Source organism: Fusarium poae, chromosome 1 (genome assembly GCF_019609905.1).
Source record: "Fusarium poae strain DAOMC 252244 chromosome 1, whole genome shotgun sequence".
Taxonomy (NCBI): domain Eukaryota; kingdom Fungi; phylum Ascomycota; class Sordariomycetes; order Hypocreales; family Nectriaceae; genus Fusarium; species Fusarium poae.
The window spans coordinates 10,450,692-10,476,758 of NC_058399.1; the positions used below are offsets into that span (position 1 = coordinate 10,450,692).

Consider the following 26,067-nt stretch of genomic DNA (forward strand, 5'->3'; position numbering starts at 1 on the left):
AGCCTCTTTCACACGTGTTCGGACGTTCCTTCCGTGTTCACCGGAGTTCCCCCAGACGCCGCTATTCGGACTGCCCCTCCTCTCAAATCGACAGCTCAAGCCCACTCTATATACAGCGAATGCTTCCCTGTCAATAATCGACGCAACAACTTGGCTTCAGTCTTTTCTCTAGCCTCTGTTGTCGAGTTATCGGCTTTTCCCAATCGTTTACAGCAGAAAAGACTCTTTTCCTCAACCACAATGGTTGCCACAAAGCTCGACGGCAATGCCATTGCCAAGTCGATCAGGGAGAAGCTCTGTGCTGAGGTGAATGAGAAGCAGAAGATTAACCCCAGATTCAAGCCCTGCCTCAAGATCATCCAAGGTACGACTTGTCACTCACAATACTTTACTCGTTCAACACTGACTCTATTGTCCTACAGTTGGTGATCGCTCAGATTCTTGTTCGTAAAATGCTGCCCCGCCATCATGAGATCATCTCACCACTAACCCCGCCATGTAGCTACTTATGTTCGCATGAAGCTCAAGGCTGCCGCTGAGGTCAGTTAGAAGATTTCGCGACCCAAGACTCAGCCACTGACTCCTTATCGTAGGCTGGTATTGACAGCCAATTGTTGCACTACCCTGAATCTATCTCTGAGGCAGAGCTTCTTGACCATATTCGTCAGCACAACAACGACCCTGCCGTTCATGGTATTTTGGTTCAATTGCCTCTCCCCAAGCACATCTCTGAGTATACCGTCACATCTTTTGTGGCAGATGAAAAGGATGTCGACGGCTTTGGCACCAAGAACATTGGAGAGCTCGCCAAGAGAGGTGGCAAGCCTCTTTTCATCCCTTGCACACCCAAGGGTTGCATGATCCTCCTCCAGGAGTCTGGTATCGACCTGAAGGGCAAGAACGCTGTTGTTCTCGGAAGAAGTGACATTGTCGGCAGCCCCGTCAGTTATCTTTTGCGAAACGCCGACGCCACTGTTACCGTTGTGCATTCCAAGACACAAAACATTGAGGAGCATGTCCGAAACGCAGATGTTCTCGTCGCCGCTATTGGTCAGCCTCTCTTTGTTCCGGGCAGCTGGATCAAGCCTGGCGCCGTTGTCATTGATGTTGGAACCAACTTCCTGCCCGATGCCACTAAGAAATCCGGCCAACGACTTGTTGGTGATGTGGACTACGCATCTGCAGTCGAGGTTGCTTCTGCCATTACTCCGGTTCCTGGCGGTGTCGGCCCCATGACTGTTGCCATGTTAATGCAAAACGTTGTCGATGCTACAACCTGGTACTTTGAGTCTCAGAAGCTTCGCAAGACCATCCCCCTACCCCTAAAGCTGGAGGATCCTGTGCCCTCAGATATCGCCGTTTCGCGGGCTCAGACACCCAAGGACATCACACGAATTGCTGCTGAGATTGGCATTGCACCCCACGAGCTGGAACCCTACGGCGCATACAAGGCCAAGGTTGACCTTGGTCTCATGCAACGACTGGAGCACCGAAAAAACGGCCGTTATGTCGTTGTCACTGGTATCACTCCTACTCCTCTTGGCGAAGGTAAGTCCACAACAACTATGGGTCTGGCTCAGGCTCTGGGAGCTCATGTCGGACGCATGACATTCGCCAACGTACGACAGCCCAGCCAGGGACCTACTTTTGGTATCAAGGGAGGTGCTGCCGGAGGAGGCTACAGTCAGGTCATCCCTATGGACGAGTTCAACATGCACTTGACTGGAGATATTCACGCCATTGGCGCTGCCAATAACCTACTAGCGGCTGCTATTGAGACTCGCATTTTCCATGAGAATACTCAGAAGGACGGCCCCTTGTACAAGCGACTAGTCCCGGTCAAGAATGGAGAGAGGAAGTTTGCTCCTGTTATGTTCCGTCGTTTGAAGAGGCTCGGAATCGACAAGACCAACCCCGACGAGTTGACAGAAGACGAGATTCACCGATTTGCTCGATTGGACATCGACCCAGAGACCATCACTTGGAGGCGAGTTCTCGACGTGAATGACCGTCACCTGCGAGGCATTACAGTGGGAACCGCTCCTACTGAGAAGGGTCAGACGCGAGAGACGGGATTCGACATCACCGTCGCTAGTGAGTGTATGGCTATCCTCGCTCTCAGCAACAACCTAGCCGAGATGCGTGAGCGTCTGGGATCAATGGTGGTGGCCACATCACGAGGTGGTGACCCCGTTACAGCTGATGATCTTGGTGCTGGTGGTGCCCTCACTGCTCTCATGAAGGATGCTATCAAGCCTAATCTCATGCAGACCCTCGAGGGTACTCCTGTCTTTGTCCATGCTGGCCCCTTTGCCAACATCAGCATTGGACAGAGCTCTATCCTAGCTGACAAGCTTGCACTGAAGCTTGCCGGTACCGAGGCTGATGAAGACCACCAGGAGAAGGCCGGTTTCGTTGTTACTGAGGCTGGATTCGACTTTACCATGGGAGGTGAGCGATTCTTCAACATCAAGTGCCGTACTTCTGGACTTGTTCCAGACGTTGTTGTCATCGTTGCCACAGTCCGAGCTCTCAAGGTCCATGGCGGTGCCCCTCCTATCGCCCCTGGTGCTGCCCTCAGCCCTGTTTACAAGGAGGAGAATGTCGATATCCTGCGTGCTGGTTGCGTGAACCTCAAGAAGCAAATTGCCAATGCCAAGTCCTTTGGTATTCCTGTCGTCGTCGCAATCAACAAGTTTGCGACTGACACAGATGCTGAAATCGCGGTCATTCGCGAGGAGGCTGTCTCGGCCGGTGCTGAGGATGCTATTCTGTCTAACCACTGGGCCGAGGGTGGCAAGGGTGCCGTCGACCTGGCCCACGGCGTCATTGCAGCAGCTGAGAAGCCCAAGGACCTCAAGTTCACCTACAATCTCGAGGGAACCGTCCAAGAGCGTCTAGAGGCTATTGGAAAGCAGATGTATGGTGCCGAGAAGGTCGAGCTCAGCGAGCTTGCTCAGAAAAAGGTTGACACATACACTCGCCAAGGATTTGGTCACTTGCCTATTTGCGTGGCCAAGACGCAATACTCTCTGTCTCACGATCCCGACCTGAAGGGCGCTCCTACTGGTTTCACGGTTCCCATTCGTGATGTCAGACTGGCCGCCGGAGCAGGATACTTGTAAGCTTATTCCCTTCTATTGAACGTAACGTAACTAACATATGCCTAGCTATGCCCTTGCTGCCGATATCCAAACAATCCCAGGTCTGCCAACAGCACCTGGTTATCTCAACGTTGACGTCAACGCGGAGACAGGCGAGATCGAAGGTCTGTTTTAATGATACCAAAACTCTCATGCATAATGGATAAGTAGCTGGAAGCAAGGCATACGGGACTGTGCTCCCTCAACTCAACGTGGGAGTCACGAATGGCAAGGCGAAACATTGGACGTGACATTTCAACACATGGTGCGGGACTGGTTTAGCGGAATCACATATATAATTTGCCGTTTTATGGCAATATTTAGAATCAACATTTATTTGGATAAAGCTGAAGTCACTTGTGATGAGGTGGTGGTTGATTGAATGAATGGGAGTAGGAGGATCCCGACATTGGAGGTGCTGAATCTAGATCTACCAATAGTTTGGCCACAGCTGAACACTTGGATTCTGCCTTGGCTGGAAATGCAACGCACCATGCATACCACGTAACAGGTGTTGACGGGATTTGCCGTTATATGTGTTACGCTAGAGTGCAGTACCGCAGCCACAAAGTCGCATGCCTGCGATGCTGGGAACATGTAGGTCCCGTGTTATAACCTGGGATTGCTGGCTAGGAAGTTTACCACCACAACAAGCCTTGTACTAGACAATGTGACAGGGTCGGAATTTCCCGTTGATAACTAATTCCTGTGCTGAGTCTAGAACAGTTGGAAAGAGGCGTTTCGTGTGGAGTATATCAACCTTATTTGAGCTGTCAACAAAGACACTCCAGAAGAGTTGCAAGTGATATCATCTTTTCACTGTTCGATCGAAGTTTTGTTAGATCTAGGAAGATGAAGCAGGGAAGACTTTGACTGGAATGATCGCAGGCATGGTTAACTGCAGTTACTAGGTATTACCTTGATTGCCTAAATAGGCCTGTCGTTCAGCTCAGATTTCACTGTATGGGAGCTACAGATTCGAAGCTTGTTATTGGTCACAACAAGATAGCCACGAGAAGCCATGTAAGACTCAGCCCGACTCGACTAGCAAGGTGAGGACCAATGGCTCGGCGCCTGCATAAGGGAGCGGTACCGTTTGATCCTTACCGCCCATTGAGGACATTGCATATTTAAACTCTGTGCGAGTTTATTCAAAGTTGAATGGGTGACGTACGTTCAAGGAAACTGAAGAACAAGTGCTGCTCTTTTAGGGTGATAGACCATAAGTAGACTGTTGCTCGATAGAAATACGTACTATATGTCTCGAGATCTAATTATACAGCATTGCTTACTTATGGTCAACAACCTTGGTTTGACAAGCATTAGTCTCAATATTACGAAAAAAGCTTTCAGACTTGTCGCACACCCAACAAGCAAGACAAGACAGTCACTGCCGAAGGATTCAACCCCACCAACGGTTCTGCCCTGTCGGTACGGTACGGCTGATCACAGAACAGGTTAGAATCTGAGGCCCTTGACGCCATCTTCTGTACAGTGTTTGTGATAAACTGCGTACATCTCCGGAGATGTCCTGGATAAAGTTGCTTCTGCGAGACATCTGACTCTTCCAGGTGTGCCGTATTGGGAAGGGAATGCGAAGAGTCTAGAGTTATGGTTGTTGCATTGTTGTGGCTTGTATGTTTATGTTATTTTCCGTCTCGGATAATGTAGCTTGGTTAATACGCACACGAGCAAGAAAGCTAAGCAAACTTCGTGTCAGCGACATATAGATAGATAATTTTCGTATATAGACGTGGACTAAGCGGTGACCATAACGGGTATACCGGCGACTGCCTTGCCAAGAGCCTGATCTAAAGCATGGATCGTGCCTGTCTACTCTACTTACTACCTAGAAGCTAAGAATAAGCATCTGACACTGCCTTGGACAGATGTGTCATGTCAACCTCATACTCATGCCATCCAATACATTGGCTTGTTCACTAGGGTCATGCCAGAACTCTCCCTCCACGTTACCAGCACAATGGTGCACCATCACCCAACACGACAGGACACTGCCACTTGAAGCTATCAGCCCTAAATGATGCAGGCTTTTGACATGGAGAGCTAAACAAGCTTTCGGTTGCTTCCAAGATTACCTGCCAATGAGACAGGCTACCAGGATCTGGAAGCCCTGGTATTGATCTGAGCCCTACAGTGTGGGCTTGCCTAGCTCCTGTCGAGACCAGTCTATTTTGAAGCCAAACCAAGGCAGCCAACGCCATTTCAACCTCATACAAAGACCAGCTTCTTGATTCTTCCTCCGAGTCTCTGTTTTAATCTCTTCAAGTACTACCCAAAGAGCTATCAGGTCTCTTTGGTCCCCATGTACAACAATCCATGATTACCAAACCCTTGAGCAACAGCATGGCGTCAAAACATCCTTTGAGACGTTCGTGTGCTTTTTGTCGAGCGAGGAAGATCAAGTGTTCCAACGAAACGATCTGCGAAGCTTGCCGCAAGCAAGGCGTCGACTGCATCTATGACTTTGAATCTCCACGAGCCAAAGGACGGAATCCCAGCTTCGACGGTACCAAAGGCAGCAACCTACTTCAGGTACGAAGCGAACATGACTTACCCGAAAGCAAGAGGAGAAGGTCATGCTCGGCCAATTCTACTTCTTCCATGTCTCCTAAAAGAGCACATGAAGATCTTGTGTTGCTGGGGGATGGCGTCGAGAGCCTTGCTGTCTCCCTTGAGCAGGCGTTCCAGGACAGGTTTTCCCAAATTATCTTTGGAGAAGCAAATCATGTTGATCTGCAGGCAAACAGCAACAAAGCCCAATGTATCGGAATTCTTCCCCTAGTAGCTTGCGACCTTGTCGGTTCTGTTGGCCAGGGCTATAGCATCTTGGGATCCTGTCAACCTAATGACTCCAGCAGTCAATTGATTCGTTCTGGTCTACCCAGCGACAAAACTCCCAGCATGTTCGACAACAATGCATCGTATTGCAGCAGCCCTATATCCACCTTTAGTCATCGACAAAGAAACCAGCTGATAGATGTTTGGTTCTCGGCACATCCATTGACCTTCCTTATCTCGAAGACGTTGCTCCTCCGGGAAATGCGCGAAGATACATGCGACGAGATCCTCATAGCTGTTATGCTCGCCGATGCCAGTTTTGTCATCGGAGAGGGACCTATGGTAACGCGCGGGAACGAACTGTTGCAATGGGCAAAGGCCCAGCTGCAGATGCGACCTAATCACCCTTCCGAAGAAAACGACGCTGTATACTCTGGAGTGCCAACAAGAGTCTATAAAGGTGTTACCACTGCACAAACACTGGTGTTGCTAGCCTGGAATGCCCTCTCAGCAAAAGAATTCCGCCGAGCCGTTTGCTACACACAAGTAGCCAGCAAGATGGTAGACCAAATCAAGGATTGTATGTCGAAGGATACCTCTCCGCCCAGCTCGAGTCGCATCAACGGGGTCGATGTGCTCGATGTTGAGAAAGAGATTGTCTCCAATCTGTGGTGGACAACCTTTTCACTCAACCTTTGGATGTCCATACAAACAGGAGTTTCACCCGATGCCAGTCTGTCGACCTTTACGCATGATTCTTTTCCCGCAACAGAAAACTCGTCCGTCTCTATACAACTCGACCTTGTTTCCGAAAACTTCAACACATTACAGAAGCAGAAGCGCAACATTCAAGAGATGCGACCTCTTGCCCATATTGTCAACACGGTTGCCTACCTTTTCTCTCAATCAGATCAAGTTGCATCCAAACATGGCATTGATGTCTGTAGAGAGGCTGTGCGTGAAGCCGAAAGTTCAAATGCCAAACGCACCAACCGAGATGATCAGCCAGATGAATCGCAGCACTTGATTGTTGCATTCCACCAGACAATGATTATCCAACTCCTCTTCCCCAAGAACGGGTCATTCTACGACCAAGTAATCCTCCCTACAGAGACTTTGCACCAGTTCTGCTCATCGTTGGAGCATATTGTCCGATCCCTTTCGCCCGCTGATGGGCAGGCCGACCAACATACAGCCCCTGCTTCACCCATTCAAGAACATTTGTCCAAAGCCCTTTGCAATCTTTTGGATGCATGTTCTCGAGCTTTCAGTCTTGTTGGACAGAATCTAGGGCTTGGCCTTGACCCTGGCTACTTCCGTCCTGATTGGGACAGCCGGCTGTGTTCTTTAGCAAGTTCTTTGTATACAATCAGTAAAACCAGACATTTCTACCAGACCACTTCTTTGCGGATCGTGAGGAAGCAACTGAAAGCTTACATCCGAGCTTTTAGTGATCATGGCTCCTCAAATGCATTGGGGCTATTAGACCCGAGGATGAACAGCATTCGATCCTTATCACACTCTCCTAACAATGAGGCACCGAATGCTTTCATTGTTACAGACGACTCTTCGACCGATATCCCTTCACCCTTCCGCTACGCAGAGGGTGGTCCGACAATGTCATCATCTATGCCGTCCTCATCAGCGTCGTCGACCAGTGTCTCGACCCAATCCTTCACTCCCTTTGAGGAAATGGCTAAGTGGCATGTCGACGAGAACTACTCTCCAGGTGTTTTGACTACAGGAAATCTGAGTTCCCCTACAGTAGTTCAGTCGGTATTGCAAAATGGGGCTCCAATGCAGAACGTATGGTACTCACAGCCAACCCATTTGATGAACTTTCAGGCTGCTGGCCCAGCCTCTATGCAGAACAGCCAATGGGTTTGGCCTAGCACAGGTGCCGAAGATGCGACGTACATGTCTTTCCAAGCTCTGGATATGGAAGATGCATAGGGTTCCTGAACATGATAATTTACAATTTAGGGCGAGACTGTGATTGGAGTTGCAGCGGACAGATCAAAATGAACTACCCAGATACTGTAGGGACTGGTTTAAATTTTGTAATTGGGTGTTTTCTATTGACGGTATGGAGCCCTGGAGCTGTTTGTATTTCCACGGCATCCTCAGTATGTACCTTGTCAACATTTATCCCCCGAGATAGGGGTAATATTACAAAAAATCTAAAGGCAACAGGAACCTGCAGCTTAGATACGTGACATGTCAAGAAGTGCATAATCTGAAGTTTGACGAGTTTATCATCCTTCCGGACGGAGTGTTATCAAGTTAAAGCTTTCTATATCTCAAAGCGATATGCCACATTGTGCAGTCGTATCTAGCTTTCGTCCATGAAGCCACAGAAGTGATCTTGTTGAAAGTGACCATATACTGACGGTGTACCTAATCAAACTTGATAAACAGATAAAGATTCAGCCAGGAATCGTAGATCACAAATTCAGCAGTCCTATATCGCACTTGGTATGAGTCTTAGCTACAAAATGAGAGACAAAGCCAGTATTAGACTTTAGAAACCATATACAACCACCGAACATCGCACTTGGTTACTCATCTCTCTATCATTCACAGATTTGCCCACCACAATATGATTTGTCTGAGTTTGCACTATTTATCGGTCGCATGTGTATCGACAGCAAGCCACAGTGATCATTATCAACGTTTGAAAGATTGGCACTTGGGTTTAATCATCACGACATCGGAAAGGGGAGACGATAAGATAACGGACAAAAGTGATAATTGCGTCATACACAAAGTTGGATAAGGAAAGAACTGATACGAAAGAAAGACATCTTTGATACCTACATAGTACCTAGGGAAAGTACGTCCGGTATCAAGATCCGGTATGTGTTGCTGTTGGTGATCAAAGTCGGAGTTTAGGGTAGGTACGCCTCGAATAATCTGCAATGCTGGAAGGTCAAGGAGTGGTTGTTACCGATTTATCCTAGCGACTTCCAAATGGTCACTCTAAGGATAGTCATTCCTTCCAATCCTGATATCATCTTCTCATGCTTCTTCTTGATGTTGCTGGCTCTTTCCAAGTTCATCGCCTATGGTTGTGTGGCTGTCCTTTGGTCGCTGACGTCAGCTGACCAGGGAAGCTCTTACTCTCGACGACTAATCCGCTAACGTGAGCTTGTGAAAGTAGCAGGAGCATTGATTTAACTACAAGGGAGCTTAACAACCCCAGCTTGCTTTGCGCCCTGCACTTTCCAATATTCTAAGCGCTTGAGGAATCAGTCATGAGATTGTTGTACGCATTCCCCGCGACTTGCGCGCTCATTTACCGCGCCAAGAGCAGAAACTCTTTGACGCCCGCTGGCATCTTCGCTGCGACTCTGACAGCTATCGCCCACGCATATCACCCATGGAATCTACCATTCGCACTCCTATGCGTTTTCTTCCTTGCTGGGACGCGTGTGACACACGTGAGTTGCGCCCGCTGTATCATAAAAACCCCTATTCTGACAAAACTCCAGATCAAAGAAGGAATCAAAGCCAATTATACTCTTCGTTCTAAGGGCACGTCTGGAGGAGAAGGGCCTAGAACACACGTCCAAGGTAAGCGCTTGGATATAGTTACTCCTTCACAAATAGCTGACACTTCTGCAGTCCTCGCCAACAGTTTGATGGCCTCTGTCCTCTCCCTCCTCCACGCAAACCAGCTACGCAAACGAGAAGCCGCATTCGCCGATCCCAATACCCCGGATCCCACGGGATCATTATGCTTCTCATGGGGCGGTGACCTCCTGGTCGTTGGAATCATCGCCAACTATGCGGCCGTTGCGGCCGATACCTTCAGCTCCGAACTTGGCATCCTCTCCTCAGGACAACCCCGCCTCATCACATCACCGACTCTACGAAAAGTCCCTCGCGGAACAAACGGCGGTGTTACTCTACTGGGACTGGGTGCAGGTCTGCTGGGGTCCATGATTATTGTCACTGCCTCTATGCTGTTTCTGCCATCGTGCACAGAAGAGTCAGCTCAGACGCCCGCAGGTGGTGCACCATGGACGATGCTGGAGCGCCGCAAATTCATGGGGTTCATGGTGCTCTGGGGTGCTCTTGGCAGTGTCTTAGACAGTTTCTTAGGAGGCCTGTTTCAACGTTCGGTTCGTGACGTACGTTCTGGCAAAATAGTTGAGGGCGAGGGTGGCAACCGGGTGCTGGTCGCCGAGTCTACTGAGGGTTCTGCAGCGCATTTGAAAAAGGAAGACGTCAAAGAGATGCCAGATGGCTCCGCCATCGCAGACGATCACGATGCTCACGCCGAGGTTTACGACCCCAAGGACAAGCACCGCAAGTCAAGTTTTGGAGATCAACGACCATCGCGAACCATTGAGAACGGGTGGGATCTTCTAGACAACAATGATGTCAATTTCCTCATGGCGGCTATGATGAGCGTCGGCGGCATGGCGGCTGCAAGTTGGTACTGGGACGTACCCATCCAGAGCGTCATGGGTGTGTAGTGACACAAGTAGCGACGTCATTTTGAGGGTCAAGAACAATTTTTTGAACTTGGCCCTTTTTTTTTGCCAAGACAAATGAGAATAAAGTGATGTAAAAAGGAACCCGCCGCCCAATCTGGTAGGTCTTGATCCATCATGAGATAAAACCACCGTTACCCGTTGCCACTGGATGGTGTTGAACTGCGTCAAGACACAGAAATCTTGAACGATTCCAGCTTGGCACGGTCAAGCCCCGGTGAAGGTCCGTCACACCCCGTCAATCCCCCCGCCGGGTCTCGGCGTGAGTCGCAACGCATCGGGACATCAGACCCGGAGATGATTCCGAAGCTCCAGGCGCTTGAATTCTTCATCAATGCGACGCTCAATGCGGAACCGGAAGATTCAGATTCAAAACCCGGAACGATATCTCCTCAGCAGGTTTGTCCAACCTCATTCGTGCGTCGAATTATCCAGACGTGATTCCATCACCCAATTCCCCAGATTTATTACTAGAAAAATTGGAGGGTGGGAGCGAGAAAAGCCAAACGATTTGCTTTCTTTTTCTGGCGATCCAATAACCTCGAGGCCTTTAGTGATCGAGATTAATTGCTCTTTGCTACCCAGAGATAGCAAGATATCGACGGAAACCTGGGGTAAGCCCAGGACCTGACGAGTTCAAGTTGCTCATTTAAATGTGTAATAGGTTCAAGGTTGAGCCTGATTGGTTGACTGATTCGCAGCAAGTTCAATGGGGATTGCGGGGGCGGCAGATCTCCATCTCGAGTTGGGTGGGACATTGAAGCAGGAGAATTGCCTGTTTGAGTAGCTATTACAGGTCAAATGAAGAAGTGAAGTTATCGCGAGTCTCTGTTTTCTCGATCAAAAATGTAAAGTTTTTCGTTTCTGTTTAGGTTGAGGGTATCGTAGATAGAAAAGCGGCAAGCACATCCGTGGCGTAGTTGCCAAAACCCGTATCGCTATCTTACTCGTCGCTCCCTCTCAAATAGAATACAACTCGACAAAGCAGGAACGATCTGCACGATACGTTTCCAGGTACGCATCAGCCCATCCCAATAACACAAAATAAAATTTATCCTTTTCATCCCTTTCAGGCTCATACGAAAGCGCCCCATTTGGGTATTATTCCAGGTCTTGGCCTGCCTTATCATTACCATACATTTACTTGAGAGCTTGTCAATTAAAGAGTCGGAAAATGAAATACCCCTGCATGCCAGGGGTTCTATCGTCTGTTCTGGTCTCGTGCGAGCCGGCCCCGCAAGAAAAGTCTCGAATAATCATTATCACAATACCTCAAACTTCACGGGAGGAGAGTCCAGGTCAAGGGTCCTCGAAAGGAATTACAACAAGCTCATCATGCATTTGCGCAAATTCAATTTCGACTAACCTTGCAAAATGTTTTGTCTTGTCTCAAGTCACGACTTTGTACTCTGACACCCCAGTCTAGTCAACCCACATATTACAGGAACAATTTGTTACAGTACAGCCAGTCGGATTCAGCTCGGGAATAATTGAACCCTGGGCTGGGCACCGGCAGAATGGAGTCGTTCCTTTGATTCTAGATCGCTTTTCCAAGGAGAAATGGAAGAAGAGGTGAAGAAATCGAGTGACATGACCGGACCGACGCTAATCCAATGCTCATCAATAGTCACCATCACTGTCGAACCTCATCGCCCATCCCGAAGCCGGAGTCATCAGCCGCACATTTGTGTCAGGGCTGAGTTGAATGGAGAAGTGCCTGAAAATCTGGAGCGTCCCGAAAATTATGTACAAGCAATCTACGGTCTGGGGAAATGGAGGAAACTCAGTTCTGCTGAGCGATTTACAGTTCGTCGGCATTGAAAAGGTAGCCAACCAGAGGCTTTGACGTCTGAAACGGCTTCAAAGCCGTCCTACTGAAAGCCCAACGTGAGATAACAGGCATTATGCAGAGCATGCTTGGAGCCAATCAAGAATGAATGATAAGAGTCGGTGTCTCTCTCCAAGCACGCCTAGTCATCCTCATCACCGACGCCACCCCAAAAAAAGAATACCGTACCCAAAAAGACCAAAGCCACCTACACCCGGGCAGCGCTGATGTAGTGCTAAAAAGAAGCGGCGGTAGAAGGGCAGGACTTCCGCCTATGGCGTCGCCGCCCGTGGTTGGACAGGTCGAATAAAGAAGCAGGGCCGTCTTTCCCAGAATAGTATGGTTTTACTGGGGCCCAAGAAACGATTTGGTAACAGATCAGGGACAAACCGGAACCACCGAGGCTGTTGGGGCTTCTTGGAGAGTCACAAGCACCAGGTTTCAAGCGGCTCTCGAAATAGCTGGGCCAAGAAGTCTGGGGCTCACATTTACAGAGGGCTCAGGGCGCATGATGGTATCTGACATGCCCTGTGTGCGCCTTTCGCTTCTTGTCTTGTCAAGCACGTACGAATGTGACCCAGAGATCCATGACAGGGTCTGAACCGAACGTTGTCACTGGTTCCTGGGGAATACATGGGTTTGGCCTATGTCAATACCCACCGCATATTTCTTTTCTGTTATTGATGTCGCTGGCGTGTGCGATGAAGAATGAATTATGTTGAAGAAGGCATGTTAACAAGGACGTTGAGCTCTACTAATGTGTATGTCGCAGACACCGAACGGTCAGGGATCTGGATTTCAGCTTTTACACATCAGAAGAGATAAACAAAATGCTTTATCATTCAGGAATCCAACAATCGCTAGGCTTTTTTCCTTCTGTCACCCACTGAGAGGCACATGTCCCACCCGACCCCAGAATCTTTGCCCACGAAGGCGCGGGCACCATTAGATAGCCTCGATGCTCAAGAGTGGGAGAAGTTTGGGGGTTCAGTTTCCCGGGGATACAGGTACGGATGTGCGTCGGGAAGTTGTCCCTATCTATGGTTTGCAACAGATAACTTGTTGACTCAACCATCGATATGAAGACATTGCTTGATATTGCAAAAAAGAGGCATTTGATTTCTGGCGAAGCAACTACAATATATTACACAGGGCAGATATACGATTGACACTCACCCCACCATCGCCATCCCTTTTGCGGTATCAGGACGTGCAAGCATACACGCAATTAACTCAACCTTTAACTGTTAATGGATCAATGTCGCGATAAGACGTTGGGTCAATTAGTTGCGGCTCACTGGGTCTTCTATCTCCTGATCAGAGTCAGGGCTCCGTAAGCGGAGTAAAAACACTTGATATCCGCCTACTATTGTCAGATAACTGACTGTTAAACAGCATTGAGCCGGCACTGAGCCGAATCATCGTCAAACCACGCCGTAAAAATCACCGAGCCAACCTCTCCGGGCCGGTGTTGGTTAGATAGGATGTCGATAAAACAGCACCGCCATATGCCGCTGGCGATCCCAGCCGAGCGGCTGTGTCAAAACGAACAGAGGGACGTACCGCACACCCTACAACCACCCCCCTCTGCTTCTCCGCCGAAGCCGCCCCCCGTTATGTCATACGCATTCAGTGCTATACCCAGCACAAGACGGCTATGCCCCGAGAGTTTCGTCCATGCCGCTCAATGATTGCATTAAAGGAGCAAATCGAGATCTAAGCACTGAACAAGTGTGTTGCCCTTGTATCTCTGCGATGACGGACTGTTGTATTTTTTAAGCGGCCAGGGAATTATACATTATAGCGAAAGTTGGCTTTGAATTAATAGCGATTATTTCGTGACGACGACGTGCTGAAGAATAGACGATCCGTGGTAGAAATCAAGTATCTCCCTGTGCATGCAACTTGAACGCCACCCCCCTCTCAAAGTCCCGCCGCGCACCAATTATAGTTTCTGATGATAGTAAACAACCCCACACCTCTGAAAGCCGGTAACAACCACGCCCCTGCATCCGGCCGCAGGGAATCCTTATCTTTGGGCGGACGAGAGACAGTCAACCTTCTTTGACGGCTCGAATCCGTAAACATAAAACCCGCCTTGCCCCAGGCTTCTAAAAGTTCATTTTCGATCATCCTACACATTTCCGTTTAATTGTTTGATACGTTTGTATCTCAATACTATCTCTCTTCTCTTAGTTCCTTTTCACCAACCAAAAACACATTCACAATGGTTCGTCTCATCCAGAACGTCTCCAGATCGCTATCATGTTGACTTACACGGTTTCCAGGCTGCTCCCATTACCTCAAGGACGGAGACTCTCCAGAAGTACCTCAAGCTTGATCAGAAGGGCATGATCATGGCTGAGTACGTCTGGGTTGATGCTGAGGGTGGTACCCGATCCAAGTCTCGAGTAAGTTCAAATTTCTGATGTTGAACGCTGGCGATCGCGCCTTCCTTTCCCAAGCGCCAAAAATAGAACGGGTTGTATCCACCTGCCGATGTTATTGCGCGCTGGCAAGAGAGGAAGGAGCGAGAACGATATCGGTTCAACGTATATCGAACATCGAATTGTTTGCTGATCATACGGTAGACTCTCCCCGAAAAGGAATACAAGCCTGAGGACCTCCCTGTCTGGAACTTTGACGGTTCATCCACCAAGCAGGCCCCCGGCGAGAACTCAGATGTCTACCTCCGACCCTGTGCCGTCTACCCCGACCCTTTCCGCGGTTCTCCCAACATCATCGTGCTTGCAGAGTGCTACGACTCAGACGGTACTCCCAACAAGTTCAACTTCCGTCATGATTGTATCAAGGTCATGAAGACATATGCCGACGAGGAGCCTTGGTTCGGTCTCGAGCAAGAGTACACACTGCTCGGATCTGACGACAGACCCTATGGCTGGCCTTCTGGCGGTTTCCCTGCTCCGTAAGTAATGATCCAATCGTTCTCAAAGATGACTTCTAACAATCTTATAGTCAGGGTGAATACTACTGTGGTGTTGGTACTGGCAAGGTTGTCCAGCGCGATATCGTTGAGGCTCACTACAAGGCCTGCTTATGTAAGTACATCCTGAAAGGGAAAGAGGCGCAAGTAGTCAGGTGTCCGGCTCCGGCTGGTTCTCTGACCACACCGGCGAACACCCCCAACGTACATTCTCACGCCTGGTGCTAACGAATCGATAGACGCTGGTATCCAGATTTCTGGAACAAATGCTGAGGTTATGCCTGCCCAGTGGGAGTACCAGGTCGGTCCCTGCACCGGTATCGAGATGGGTGACCAGCTCTGGGTTTCTCGATTCTTCCTTCACCGTGTGGCCGAGGAATTCGGCGCAAAGGTCTCTCTACACCCCAAACCCATCCCGGGAGATTGGAACGGTGCTGGAATGCATTCCGTAAGTCTTTCTGATCATTTTGAGCCAGAAATCATTCGATTTGGCCAAGGATTGATGGAGTTTTACTAACATTTGTCTCAGAACTTTTCCACCAAGGCCATGCGCGAGGAGGGTGGCATGAAGGTCATTGAGGAGGCGCTGAAGAAGCTTGAGCCTCATCACGTCGAGTGCATTGCCGAGTATGGCGAGGACAACGACCTGCGCTTGACTGGTCGCCATGAGACGGGTTCCATTGACTCCTTTTCTTGGGGCGTCGCCAACCGTGGCACAAGTATCCGCGTTCCTCGCGAAACTGCTGCCAAGGGCTACGGTTACTTCGAGGACCGCCGTCCTGCTTCCAACGCTGACCCTTACCGGGTCACCAAAGTCCTTCTCCAATTCTCAATGGAATAAGCGTGTTTTTGATGATAAGACGATTTCGTCCCATGGTTTACGGCGTGACGGTTTGGGAAACTATTTGATTATATAGATAGCATGAGCATGAGTCCCAAAGGGACCCAGTAATGACAAGAATCAGTGAAACAGTTTAAAACTTTCAATGCCGCGTACTTTGAAGAGGTGTCTGTTTGCAGTTTTTGGTCCCGCAACATTGGTTCTTCTAAGTAATAATAACATGTTCGCATTCCAATAACCCGCCAGAAATTCCTTTGCAGTCGGCAAACCTTCAGAGAAATATTTCGTTTTGTCGCAAATGCTTGTCTTTGTCAACAGCAAGCATGTAGTCAAATCAAACGTGCCCGTACCTGCCTCCGGACAAAAAAAGCCAATCGGTTACCCCGCGTTTCTCATCGGAGAATTTAAGGTTATTAATGCCACGCGACAACTGCAGGCGTGGACCCACTAACCGTCTTGACCACCACCAAAGCTTGTGAGGAAGGTCGTGATCTCCTTCCCAATGTGCGGACCCATCTACTGTTCATTGTTGTCCAGGTTTCAGAAAAACCGACCGCTGGGAACATAAGACAATAAATTATTAGTTCAGTTTATGCTATTTAGATCAGGCTTCTTCGGTTGTTTATTTTTCTATCCTAAAGCTTACAGTCATGTCTTTTGCCGCCCACTACGTTATTAAATCGCTATGAATGTACTGACTGGACAAATTTACAGGTCTAGGTAATGTGGATTTTGGTTATTTGCTCTTAGTTGCGAGAAAAAAATAGGCCGGGGATATCGTCACTGTCCGATATTATACACGCGAGCGCAAAAGTGACAGATTGATTACCAATTTGATAGTGACAAAGATTGCTGCAGAGAAAAGGCTAAATACAAGGAAGGAAAAGAGAAAGAAGTAAGGACACGCCAATGAATATTGAAAGAAACAGTCGCAGTTTAACGAAAAACAATGTGCTACTTCCGACACCACGCCAACAGGCCCGCCGACGATAAGTTTGTTTTGTTCTGTTACGCCGTGGAATGCTTGAATAGCCACAGAGAAGCCTCATCAAATAAGTATTCATGCTTGAGTCGGACTCGTGCAGTATTGACAGCAATACACCAGGATAATGCATCCATTCTCAACGGTAGAGTAACGTTTGACACGGTTAAGGCAGTACTTGGTGTTATACCTTGAACACCACTACCACCACCCATCCGGTCAACGATGCATCTACACTTCGGACCCTTCTTTGTTGGGGCAACGGCATCAACATGAAAATTAACACCTGAGAAGGCAATGGCCCCCAAGATTAGCTTTTGGAACATGGTAGGAGAAAAAATAGCCGCCTAAGCCTTAGGATATAAGAATAAGTAGTCTAAGAACTGAAGTCTAAGGACCATAAAGTGTCCCACTAATTTCGTCTCTTATGCCTTTATCGGCCAATTTTTCTGATATCCAGGGGCCTCGGTAGCCATATACAAAACCTGCAGACACATTCCCAAGTAGGCGACACACAGATTACACCGATACGAACGTTAGGGAGAGGAGACAGAGGGCCACGACGTTCTAGTCTATAGCTGAAATTAGCCAAACCCCGACCAGCGACCAAACGGTAATTCTTTGGTTAACCCTCTTCCGAGTACTCGGCTCAACCGAGTGAAGAAGAAAGATTAGCCTCCTAAGCCTTAAGGAACAAAAATAAAGAGCCTAAAAGCCTAGCCTAAGTAGCATAAGCTGGCCTACTAGTTTCATCCCATCTAGTAAAATATACCACGGCCAAGCTTATCTCCTGCTGTAGAGCTAAACGAGGGGAAAGTATCTCAGCGTATGTTATCCTCCAAAATAACAAACGTCCTGGTCTAAAGGGGCGTTTATGTAAAGACCAGATCTGACATTTAGGATCATAGTGTTTGGAGGGTGGGCAGTTCTGTGGTACTGCAGCGCGGTGGTCACACTTCTGCTTCTTGGTAGAGAATCCATAATTATGGCGCATTTGTGAGATTGCTGGGAGGCCAGCATTGTTGAAGGGGACTGAGCATGCAAACTAAATATATATTAGTTTAAAAATGATTTTCAGATAGGAAGTAACATACTTCAACCTCATCCCAATTATCATTGATAGAGATAGAAGGTTCTGCTTCCTGAGGGTGGTTTTGGAAGACCTGTTTTGGTATAACTTTGGAATCACTCTGGAAGTGATTCCAAAGTTATACCAAGTCATCATCATCAGAAGATGAAGCAGCAGAGGGCGAAGCAGCAGAGGGCGAAGCAGCAGAGGGCGAGGCAGCAGAGGACAAGGCGACGGAGGTATTCTAGACTGCATTAGCTTTTTATTTCAATTGGGTTCAATTTAGAACTAATTCTCACGTTGCCCTCATCATCTGACCACTCTGCAGGCGCAAAGAGTATACGTGCAGTATGCCTACTGCGATGCCCCTGGAAACAATCAGCAAATAAAACATCTTTAATATAGGGATAAAGCATACTAGCTGCTCAGAGGTATCAGATGCGTCTGGGGCATTGATAGCTTCCTGGGGATTGTCTGTATAGACAGTTGGCTGGGCTGCTTCTGGCCCAAAGATCGGAGTTGGCTCTCCAACCCGGGTAATAGCCATGAGACTAGGTGCTGGCTCAGTGACAGGAGAGTAGCCACGGATATAAGCTTTCCTTGGGGTCCATTCATGTTGAAAGTTGGCTCCAAAGGCTGAATACCATCGAACCATGTCGTCTTGGGTCTTCCGGTTGAGTCGTCCAGGGCGGCGTTCCTCTAGGATTAGGCTGTGTGCCTTTTTGTAGTGATTTCTTAATAATATCAAAGTTTTATTAAATTATAATAAAGAAAAGGGTTAAAGCTTACCTTTGTATTGTTATAATTAATCTTAAAGAAAGGGCTTCCTAAGTCTTAGGGTAAAAAATAAGTAGTCGAAGAAGTATAGTCTAAGGAGCATAAAGTGCCCCACTAATTTCGTCTTGTATGCTTCTAGCGGTCTCCGATTCCATTTAGACATGCTGGAGATGAAGATAATCATTAGAGGAAAGCTGGTAAAGCAAACGTATCACGATGGCCCCAAAAACGCTGTAGAATTCGACCAGTCGTGTTGGTGAGAGTTGATTGCAGGACGCAAATGAAGCCACGACAGGGTCAGCGAGGGTAAAGACATAGACATCTTGGTGGTTGCGTTATCGTCACCCACCCGTATATAGATGTCTACTTGTCCACAAGTGTCCAGCTATCCCTCTGGACGCTGCAGATCTTCTTGAATGTTGTCTGAGTTGCCTGATTTCCAACAGCCCCCAGACGAAAAGATTAAATAATGGCATAGAAACAACTTGGACCTTTAAGTAATTGTTTTGAGAACACACAGCTTCGCGGCACGGAGCTATAAAGCTTGTCGTGATATGGTATCGCCGTCTAATCCTTGTTGTATCCGAAACTTGATTACGCTTGTTCCAGAAGACTCGCAATTAAACTGAGTAAGAGGGGAACCCTCTGGCTCCCTGCTATCTTGTCTATTTTGAACCCCGAGCCGATCTGCAGCAGGGATCAAACGGCCGGCAATCAATTTAATTCGGCAGGCAGACCAATCGTTACGTTTAAAGATGTTGACAGCTTGGCTCAGCCCCATCTTTCCGGGAATAACGCGGCAGCATTGTGCGACTATGAAGGATGTGCTCTTGTCAGAAGCTGATATTGACCCAAATAGCCACGTTATCCTGATAACGGGGGCCTTCGTTCTTAAGGTATCTGGTCAAGCGGTCTATACGACAGCTTTGCTTTATAGGATCTCGGACCGAGTCATTCTTCGCCTGGAGCCGACCGAAAAGGATAACACCGATCCAAAAAAGAAGATGCAATATACCCTCATAAGATATTTTTGCATCATGAAGCTCGAATAACAAACTCTGTTTTGCCCATCAGCTGAATCTAGGGCATAGGTGTGGTCAATAAGATAGGACATCTGATCAGAAGAATACTCTACGACAATGAGTGTGTTCACTCAACCACCTCCTAGGTGCAGTTAGGTGATTGTTCGTAGGTAGGTAGTTGCAGATTCCCGCTGTGCACCGCTCCCCCCTGAGCGCTCTTTCCCTGGCTAGACGTACAGCCAGCTCTACATTACAAAACCCAAATCACCAAGCCTGTCCCTCTTCTCTTCAACATACACTTTAACAACCATTTCGCTTTTCTTTCCAAAACAATTCTCTCCGCACCAAAATGGCGTCTTACACCACCAACAACAAGGTACCGGCTCCTGGCGAAAGCTCCGTCGGCGGGACGTTTATCGTTCTGGTAAACGGGGCCAGCCTGGCACGGCTGAGGAAGGCGCTGTGAAGAAGAAGCCCAAGGTATGTTTCCATTACACCTGCTATCTGATTCATGCTAATGAGTATACCTAGGCGTACGTTATACGATAACATCCAAGACGCACTTACCTCACCTTATACCCGATAAGGCCACTCGTTCCATTTCACAGTCGTGCCTTCCCCCTCCGATACTGAAAACAGGGTCCGCATCTTCGGTTACCTGCTCACTCGATAGTCTGCTTAGCGAATTGGTCACCATTGTTAAGGTACGCATACCTCGAAGAGCTATTCAAGTTGGAACTCGAGTGACTGGCGATATGGAACACTTGAGCCAACGTAGACTTTACGAATTTCGACAAAGCTTTCCAAGGTGGAAGGCATCTTGGTTTAGATGGGACTCGTACCACTACCTCTCAACACCTCACACATGACAACAAGAAGTAAGGTGGGCATGCTGCCAAGGCGGTTGAGGAAGGGGCTGTGTGAGCCGTTGCGTTAAGCAGCAGTGTCAAAAAGACATCACAAATTTCCAGCCGAAGGTTAGTACTCAAGCCTTATTATAATAAGCTTTTCATCAAATACGAGTCAAAAATTTAACGATGAGCGCGGATTATGCGGGAGACGCAGAGTGCGGCCCCCCAAAGCCGCTCATAGAGGGAGCCAGAACAAGGTAGTTCCCGGTCCTCGCATGTTCTAATACCATGTTAAGCATAAGGGACGAAATTAACAGGTCAGTTTATGTTACTTAGGTTATGCTTCTTGGACCACCACTCCCACCAAACCGATCTCAGTTTTACTTTTCTGTTTTCCTTGCATTCTCTTCACGCCTCGCTCCTCGATTCGTTCCTTCTCCATGACCATCGATTAGCCCTTCGTTTGATGATAAGTTTACCAAATATCATTGCCTTCCCAAGTCCGGGAACTTCTTTACCGGCCCAAGCTCCTTGCTTGCCGTTCCGATCATCAGCCGGTGCACCACTGGCTCCCAGTGGGTGTGGTGTGAAGAAGTGGCAGCCTTCGTCCACAAGCAGAGCAAAGGAAATGCTCAAGAGGGCACTCGTCAGATGTGTGACCGCCTTGTGCGCAATTGCTGTAAAAAGCGTTTCGGACGAAATGCGGCAGTGTGGCCTTTCTCACCACAAAAGGTTCGCTCGCATGTCTTGTCGGACTCATCGATAACAGCGTCGTTGCAATCAGTAGTCTTGTGGCCATGCGTCTCACAGTTCTTGCAAGACTCGATACGCTTGTTGACTTTGAGTTCCGCAAAAAGAGTCATAGATACGCGAGAGTTCAAGAGCGCATCCCTTTGTGATCTCATTCTTCTCGTGACCGATAAAATTGCCACGATTAGCGATAACGACGAGGAAAGCCATGGATCGGCCAAGTCCGAGGGTGTTTCGAAACTCTGCAGCAACGAAAGCGGGTGTGAATGTGGTAGTGACCATGTCGTATATGACAATGCCGGTCTCATCACCTTGTGCATTGTCGATTGTCTTGAGCTTGATGCGATATATATCGGCGGCATCTAGCTTGAGGCCAAAAGCTCATCGTCCGAAGGCTTCTCTTCTTGGGACTTCCTCAAGGCATCAGAAGATTTGGCCGTTGGAAACGTAAAAGACTAAATTAGCAGGTCAGTTTATGATATTTAGATTAGACTTCTTAGGATATTTATTTTCGTACCCTAACGCTCAAACGTGCTGGCCGACGGATGCGATCCAGATGAGGACCATCGCACTTTATATAGTGGGTTGGGCACGTATTGGCGATGAGGATGAATAGCGACGCTTCATCCATGGTAGCTGCTTCATCAAAAATGACAAGTTCAGGCTTGAGTTCTTCGCGGATAACAGCAGGGTACTGCAGTGGTTACCACAACGCCAGAAAATTCGTTAATTGTATCGTGGTAAACAGTCTTGATCTGTTGTTTGAATGAGGCATATTGGTCCTCAGAAAGAGTGTCTCCGTTCTTGATGCGATTCACCGACTCTTGTAGATACGAGTGACATTCTGGATGGTTTGATATGCTGTCACTGGCATACTGGTGGAGAGCCTTGTCGCGGTTTGCGTTCCTTGCAAGCCTGGCGGCTGACTTGTAGTCGAGGACATTGGCATAGATAGCGTCAAGGGACCGTTCTCTTTGGGGGTAGGCTTGAACGAGTTTTCGGTACATCGCACCTCCTCTTCCAGAGGGAGGGTAAAGATGCATGATATCAGGCACGCGCAGTGAGTCGTTATCTTTCGAGAACCACTTGCCAGAAAAGCTTGAAATCGGCGTTGGCAGAACGTCTCAATCCTAACGTTGTTGTTCAAAATGTACAAGATTCTGATACGAACCCACGCAAGCTCGGGATCACGAGACCGTTGCCGGAGAGTGCGAAAAGCAGCAGTGCCTTCATGTGCGCATCCACGAACTGTTGGGCAACAGAAAGGTTAGCTCCTAAGCTTTAGGATGTAATGACCTAAGAGTATAGTCTAAAGAACATAAAATGACATACTAATTTCGTCTCTTATGCCTCCAGTGGCCACGATATCTAGAGGCAGGAGCTGCGGCACTCACAATAAAATGGCGGAATTACCAAGGTCTGCCAGGCACGTCTTCATCGGCGTAGGAAGCTTGTCGAAAGTCAAAGAGGTATCGATCGGTATGCTTAGAAACTTTGGGGAGAAGGCGTCCCAGTGCTCCCTCCAAACTTGAAGGTCAATAAGAAAAGCTGTAGAAAGAAAGATATCTTGCCGTCTTGGCCAGTTTGGTACCGAGTGGTGCTGTGAAAGCTGGTTTGTGCAAAGTTGGAAGCCTGACAAAATACAAGGCGCATGCGGGGCGCCCCTTTGTTGTAGGCTAGGTACCTGGGGCTGCGGCAGCTGTCCATGTTTGTTTGCGGGTAGCTACCTACATTGCTAAAATGTCAGGGAAGCAATAACTACGGCCTTGAATTCAATGAGTTTGCAGTGCTCTGCCTAGGTAGGCAATCATGGAATTCCGTGGAAAGATCGTAGTGGCTATCGAGATAGAGGCATTCCACATTTGATGTACTGGTACGTACCAGGAAAGTCGTATATGGAATTCAATGTCGTGGCTGATTATAGCGACGATGCATTCACAAATATTTACGGCTTCAATAGATGGGTCAAGTTGTTGAAATTGATCCTGCTAACTGTTCCTGTTGATAGAATTGAAAACAACCTCCGCCGCCACTCCCGCCAAACCGGTCGCCCCTTTTGATGTTCTTCTTTGTCATATCTATCTTCCTTGCACGCTATTCATGCTCTTTGTGCTCATCCTTCGTCATATCATTTCCTTCATAGCCAGCGACCAATCCATCTCAAACATCGTTTAGACCCAGTCAACATGATCCTCGGCAGCTTCATCGTACTGGAAGTAGTCATGAGTACCGTCGCCTGTGATGACCCATGCCTTGGGTTCGAAGTGAGCCATGATGTAATTTGATGTTGTCTCACTCATGTTGGAGGCATCATCGATGATGATAAGATCAGGCTGGAGTTCTTGTTGTAGAAGGGGAGAGGCGCATCCAGCATGAGTCGTTACCATAATACCAGAGAATTCCCTGACCATTTCGCACTGCTGTTTGAACGCTGCAGTCTCTTCAGCAGAACAAGCATGTCCGTTCTTGGCGCGATCGATGGGACTTTGTACATCTGAATATCGGTCGATGTTTGGTAGACGCTGTGATTTGTTGTCTTCCGAGAATCCCTAGTCTTGGAAGGTTTGAGTCAGACGTTGATGGAACGTTTCAACGTGAGCGTCATTCTTCAAGATGTATAGAACCTTGTACTTCGCTGGATTTTCGATGCCGTTGCCGAAGATTGCAAGAAGAATAAGGACCTCCATTAGGTACGTCTTTCCGGTGCCAGCGGGGCCTGTAATGAAGTGCAGTCTGGCAAAGGACTCGCTCATTTCCGTGAGGCATCTCTTCATCGCAGCAGGTAGTGCATCAAAGATAGCTTGAACCAAGGGAGATCCGGCATTGTCGGTGACAACATTGCCAACTCCGGGAAGCTCCTTCAGCAGGTTGACTTTCGATACAAGGCTTTCATCGAAGTCCACGAGGTACCTAAGTGCTTCGTCGGAACCCTAAGACTTGTTAGAAAATATAGCGGAAAACATCCTGAGGAACTTACCATCTTGGCTTAGTCGTTCGATATCGATGAAGGCTGATCTGTGGAGTGGGTGTGGAGTGAAAGGTTGAATGGAAAGGAGAGAGGTGGACAAAAATATTGTGTGCATGCGGGGTAATTTTTGGTGAATTTGTGCGCACTTATTTTTTCTGGGCTAGGGCTGAGCTGAACTGGTTGCTGGGTCAGTAAAAAAATATTATCTGGCCGATGAGTAGTACTTACTGGATGATGGGAAAAGGGGGAAATAAATTGACGATTTCGCGGTTCAGTCTCGTCTTAGGCTGGAGGGATGATGATGAGAAGATATTGTTGTTGTTGTTGTGTAACGTTTGATACGGTTTTCCTACTAGTTAGTCATTGGGGGTGGGTAATGACAAGACCCGGACGATATTCTGATACAGCCTCGTCTTAGGCATGAAGAAGGTGCTGTGGCGAGATGGTTTGATGTAAAGTGAAGTGGTACATTTCCTACTGGTCAGTCATTAGGGATAGGTAATGACAAGACCCAGTCGGTTACAATCCAGCACTGTGTTGGTTTTGGAGAGGGGGGATGCGGCGAGAAAAAAGAAGTGAAACGTTGAGTCCTGAAATCATTCGAGATAGCCATTAGTTGTGGTAATGCAAGACCCGATCGCTTTGTATATCGGCAGCGACTCGGCCGGGAGAAAGGTGTGATGGCGAGAAGAGAAGTGATCAGTCATCATGGATGGTGATGAGAGGGAGTTGACAGGCTCAGGATGCTTCAAAGAGTTGATGGCAAAAGACTTCATCGTGAGAGATCTGGCGGAGGTGTCCATCGCAAGTTTAGTCTCCTCAAATCCCTCGTCCCCGATGTAAGAAATGCACTCGACCAAAGTTTCGGAGCCACCTGTCAGAGAGTTAGTAGTGCAAGACGACTGTAGCCATAACGGATCTCTTACATTCATGATGTCGACAAACATTGGTAAGAAACATTGCGAAGCCGACTCCATGGGAAGCCATCGTTACCAGGTTTGGGAGCTTGGCCTTCGGTAAAGGTCTTGGTAATCGGGAGCATGCTTGGAGAAGGAGTCCGATAGGTCTTGAGCGCGCTCCTTCTGCACCACCTATCGGGTGAGTTTGTCGGCAAAGGTGCGCTTGTCGCCAGGCAGAAGCAGCTTGGTATCGACTGTGCTGGACTCGGAGGCTCTCGGCGGTCGTGGTACAGTTGAAGAGATGGTGCCCCTTTCTTCCACATGTAGAATATAAGAAGTTATGCGAGTTACATTCACCAGATGTATGGCTGCGTTTGGCATGGTTGATGCAAGACGAGTCGGGTAGAAAGCGGCTGTGGCTCTCATTGATGGCCTTGGTCAAGGTCTTCAGGTCACCGGAGCTGTGTGCCCGGACTTCCCGCATGCGGTACATCACTGGCTCCCGGCGAGTGTGATATGATTGAAGAAGTGGTGATCTGTCCACACGTAGAGTACCGCTTCAGCAGATACTCGCCAGATGTGTGCCCGCGTTCTGAGCAATCACTGCACGTAAATTTCCCGGTTTAGGCTCTTCGGCAAGCAAAGGGTCATGGCCCGAAGGCTTGTCTTCGTGTGCCTTGAGGGAATGTTTGGGA

At 48.3% G+C, this 26,067-nt stretch overlaps 9 protein-coding genes across 9 annotated transcripts; 4 read left to right on the forward strand and 5 right to left on the reverse strand.

The window, feature by feature from the left end:
• Nucleotides 1–240: 240 nt before the first annotated feature.
• FPOAC1_003371 (uncharacterized protein) lies at nt 241–3,279 on the forward strand (the record flags this gene model as incomplete). Its single annotated transcript, XM_044847938.1, has 5 exons — nt 241–364; nt 423–443; nt 503–540; nt 594–3,121; nt 3,171–3,279. 5 exons carry the CDS (start codon nt 241–243, stop codon nt 3,277–3,279), a joined length of 2,820 nt encoding a protein of 939 aa, XP_044713854.1.
• A 2,228-nt stretch (nt 3,280–5,507) lies between these two features.
• Nucleotides 5,508–7,895, forward strand: FPOAC1_003372 (uncharacterized protein; the record flags this gene model as incomplete). Its single annotated transcript, XM_044847939.1, has 1 exon — nt 5,508–7,895. The coding sequence occupies one exon, from the start codon at nt 5,508–5,510 to the stop codon at nt 7,893–7,895; it is 2,388 nt and encodes a 795-aa protein (XP_044713855.1).
• A 1,301-nt stretch (nt 7,896–9,196) lies between these two features.
• On the forward strand, nt 9,197–10,423 carry FPOAC1_003373 (uncharacterized protein; the record flags this gene model as incomplete). The annotated part of the gene is made up of 3 exons (XM_044847940.1): nt 9,197–9,382; nt 9,434–9,515; nt 9,567–10,423. 3 exons carry the CDS (start codon nt 9,197–9,199, stop codon nt 10,421–10,423), a joined length of 1,125 nt encoding a protein of 374 aa, XP_044713856.1.
• Nucleotides 10,424–14,496: 4,073 nt separating this feature from the next.
• GLN1 (glutamate--ammonia ligase) lies at nt 14,497–16,054 on the forward strand (the record flags this gene model as incomplete). The annotated part of the gene is made up of 6 exons (XM_044847941.1): nt 14,497–14,499; nt 14,558–14,680; nt 14,861–15,195; nt 15,246–15,328; nt 15,453–15,661; nt 15,743–16,054. The coding sequence occupies 6 exons, from the start codon at nt 14,497–14,499 to the stop codon at nt 16,052–16,054; spliced, it is 1,065 nt and encodes a 354-aa protein (XP_044713857.1).
• Nucleotides 16,055–18,244: 2,190 nt separating this feature from the next.
• FPOAC1_003375 (uncharacterized protein) lies at nt 18,245–18,760 on the reverse strand (the record flags this gene model as incomplete). The annotated part of the gene is made up of 3 exons (XM_044847942.1): nt 18,245–18,349; nt 18,405–18,473; nt 18,524–18,760. 3 exons carry the CDS (start codon nt 18,758–18,760, stop codon nt 18,245–18,247), a joined length of 411 nt encoding a protein of 136 aa, XP_044713858.1.
• A 2,799-nt stretch (nt 18,761–21,559) lies between these two features.
• Nucleotides 21,560–21,787, reverse strand: FPOAC1_003376 (uncharacterized protein; the record flags this gene model as incomplete). The annotated part of the gene is made up of 1 exon (XM_044847943.1): nt 21,560–21,787. One exon carries the CDS (start codon nt 21,785–21,787, stop codon nt 21,560–21,562), a length of 228 nt encoding a protein of 75 aa, XP_044713859.1.
• Nucleotides 21,788–21,867: 80 nt separating this feature from the next.
• Nucleotides 21,868–22,548, reverse strand: FPOAC1_003377 (uncharacterized protein; the record flags this gene model as incomplete). Its single annotated transcript, XM_044847944.1, has 3 exons — nt 21,868–21,960; nt 22,023–22,199; nt 22,252–22,548. 3 exons carry the CDS (start codon nt 22,546–22,548, stop codon nt 21,868–21,870), a joined length of 567 nt encoding a protein of 188 aa, XP_044713860.1.
• A 1,128-nt stretch (nt 22,549–23,676) lies between these two features.
• On the reverse strand, nt 23,677–24,485 carry FPOAC1_003378 (uncharacterized protein; the record flags this gene model as incomplete). Its single annotated transcript, XM_044847945.1, has 3 exons — nt 23,677–24,054; nt 24,130–24,435; nt 24,483–24,485. 3 exons carry the CDS (start codon nt 24,483–24,485, stop codon nt 23,677–23,679), a joined length of 687 nt encoding a protein of 228 aa, XP_044713861.1.
• Nucleotides 24,486–24,633: 148 nt separating this feature from the next.
• FPOAC1_003379 (uncharacterized protein) lies at nt 24,634–25,865 on the reverse strand (the record flags this gene model as incomplete). The annotated part of the gene is made up of 4 exons (XM_044847946.1): nt 24,634–24,649; nt 24,702–24,760; nt 25,208–25,347; nt 25,400–25,865. 4 exons carry the CDS (start codon nt 25,863–25,865, stop codon nt 24,634–24,636), a joined length of 681 nt encoding a protein of 226 aa, XP_044713862.1.
• Between the last annotated feature and the right edge of the window lie 202 nt (nt 25,866–26,067).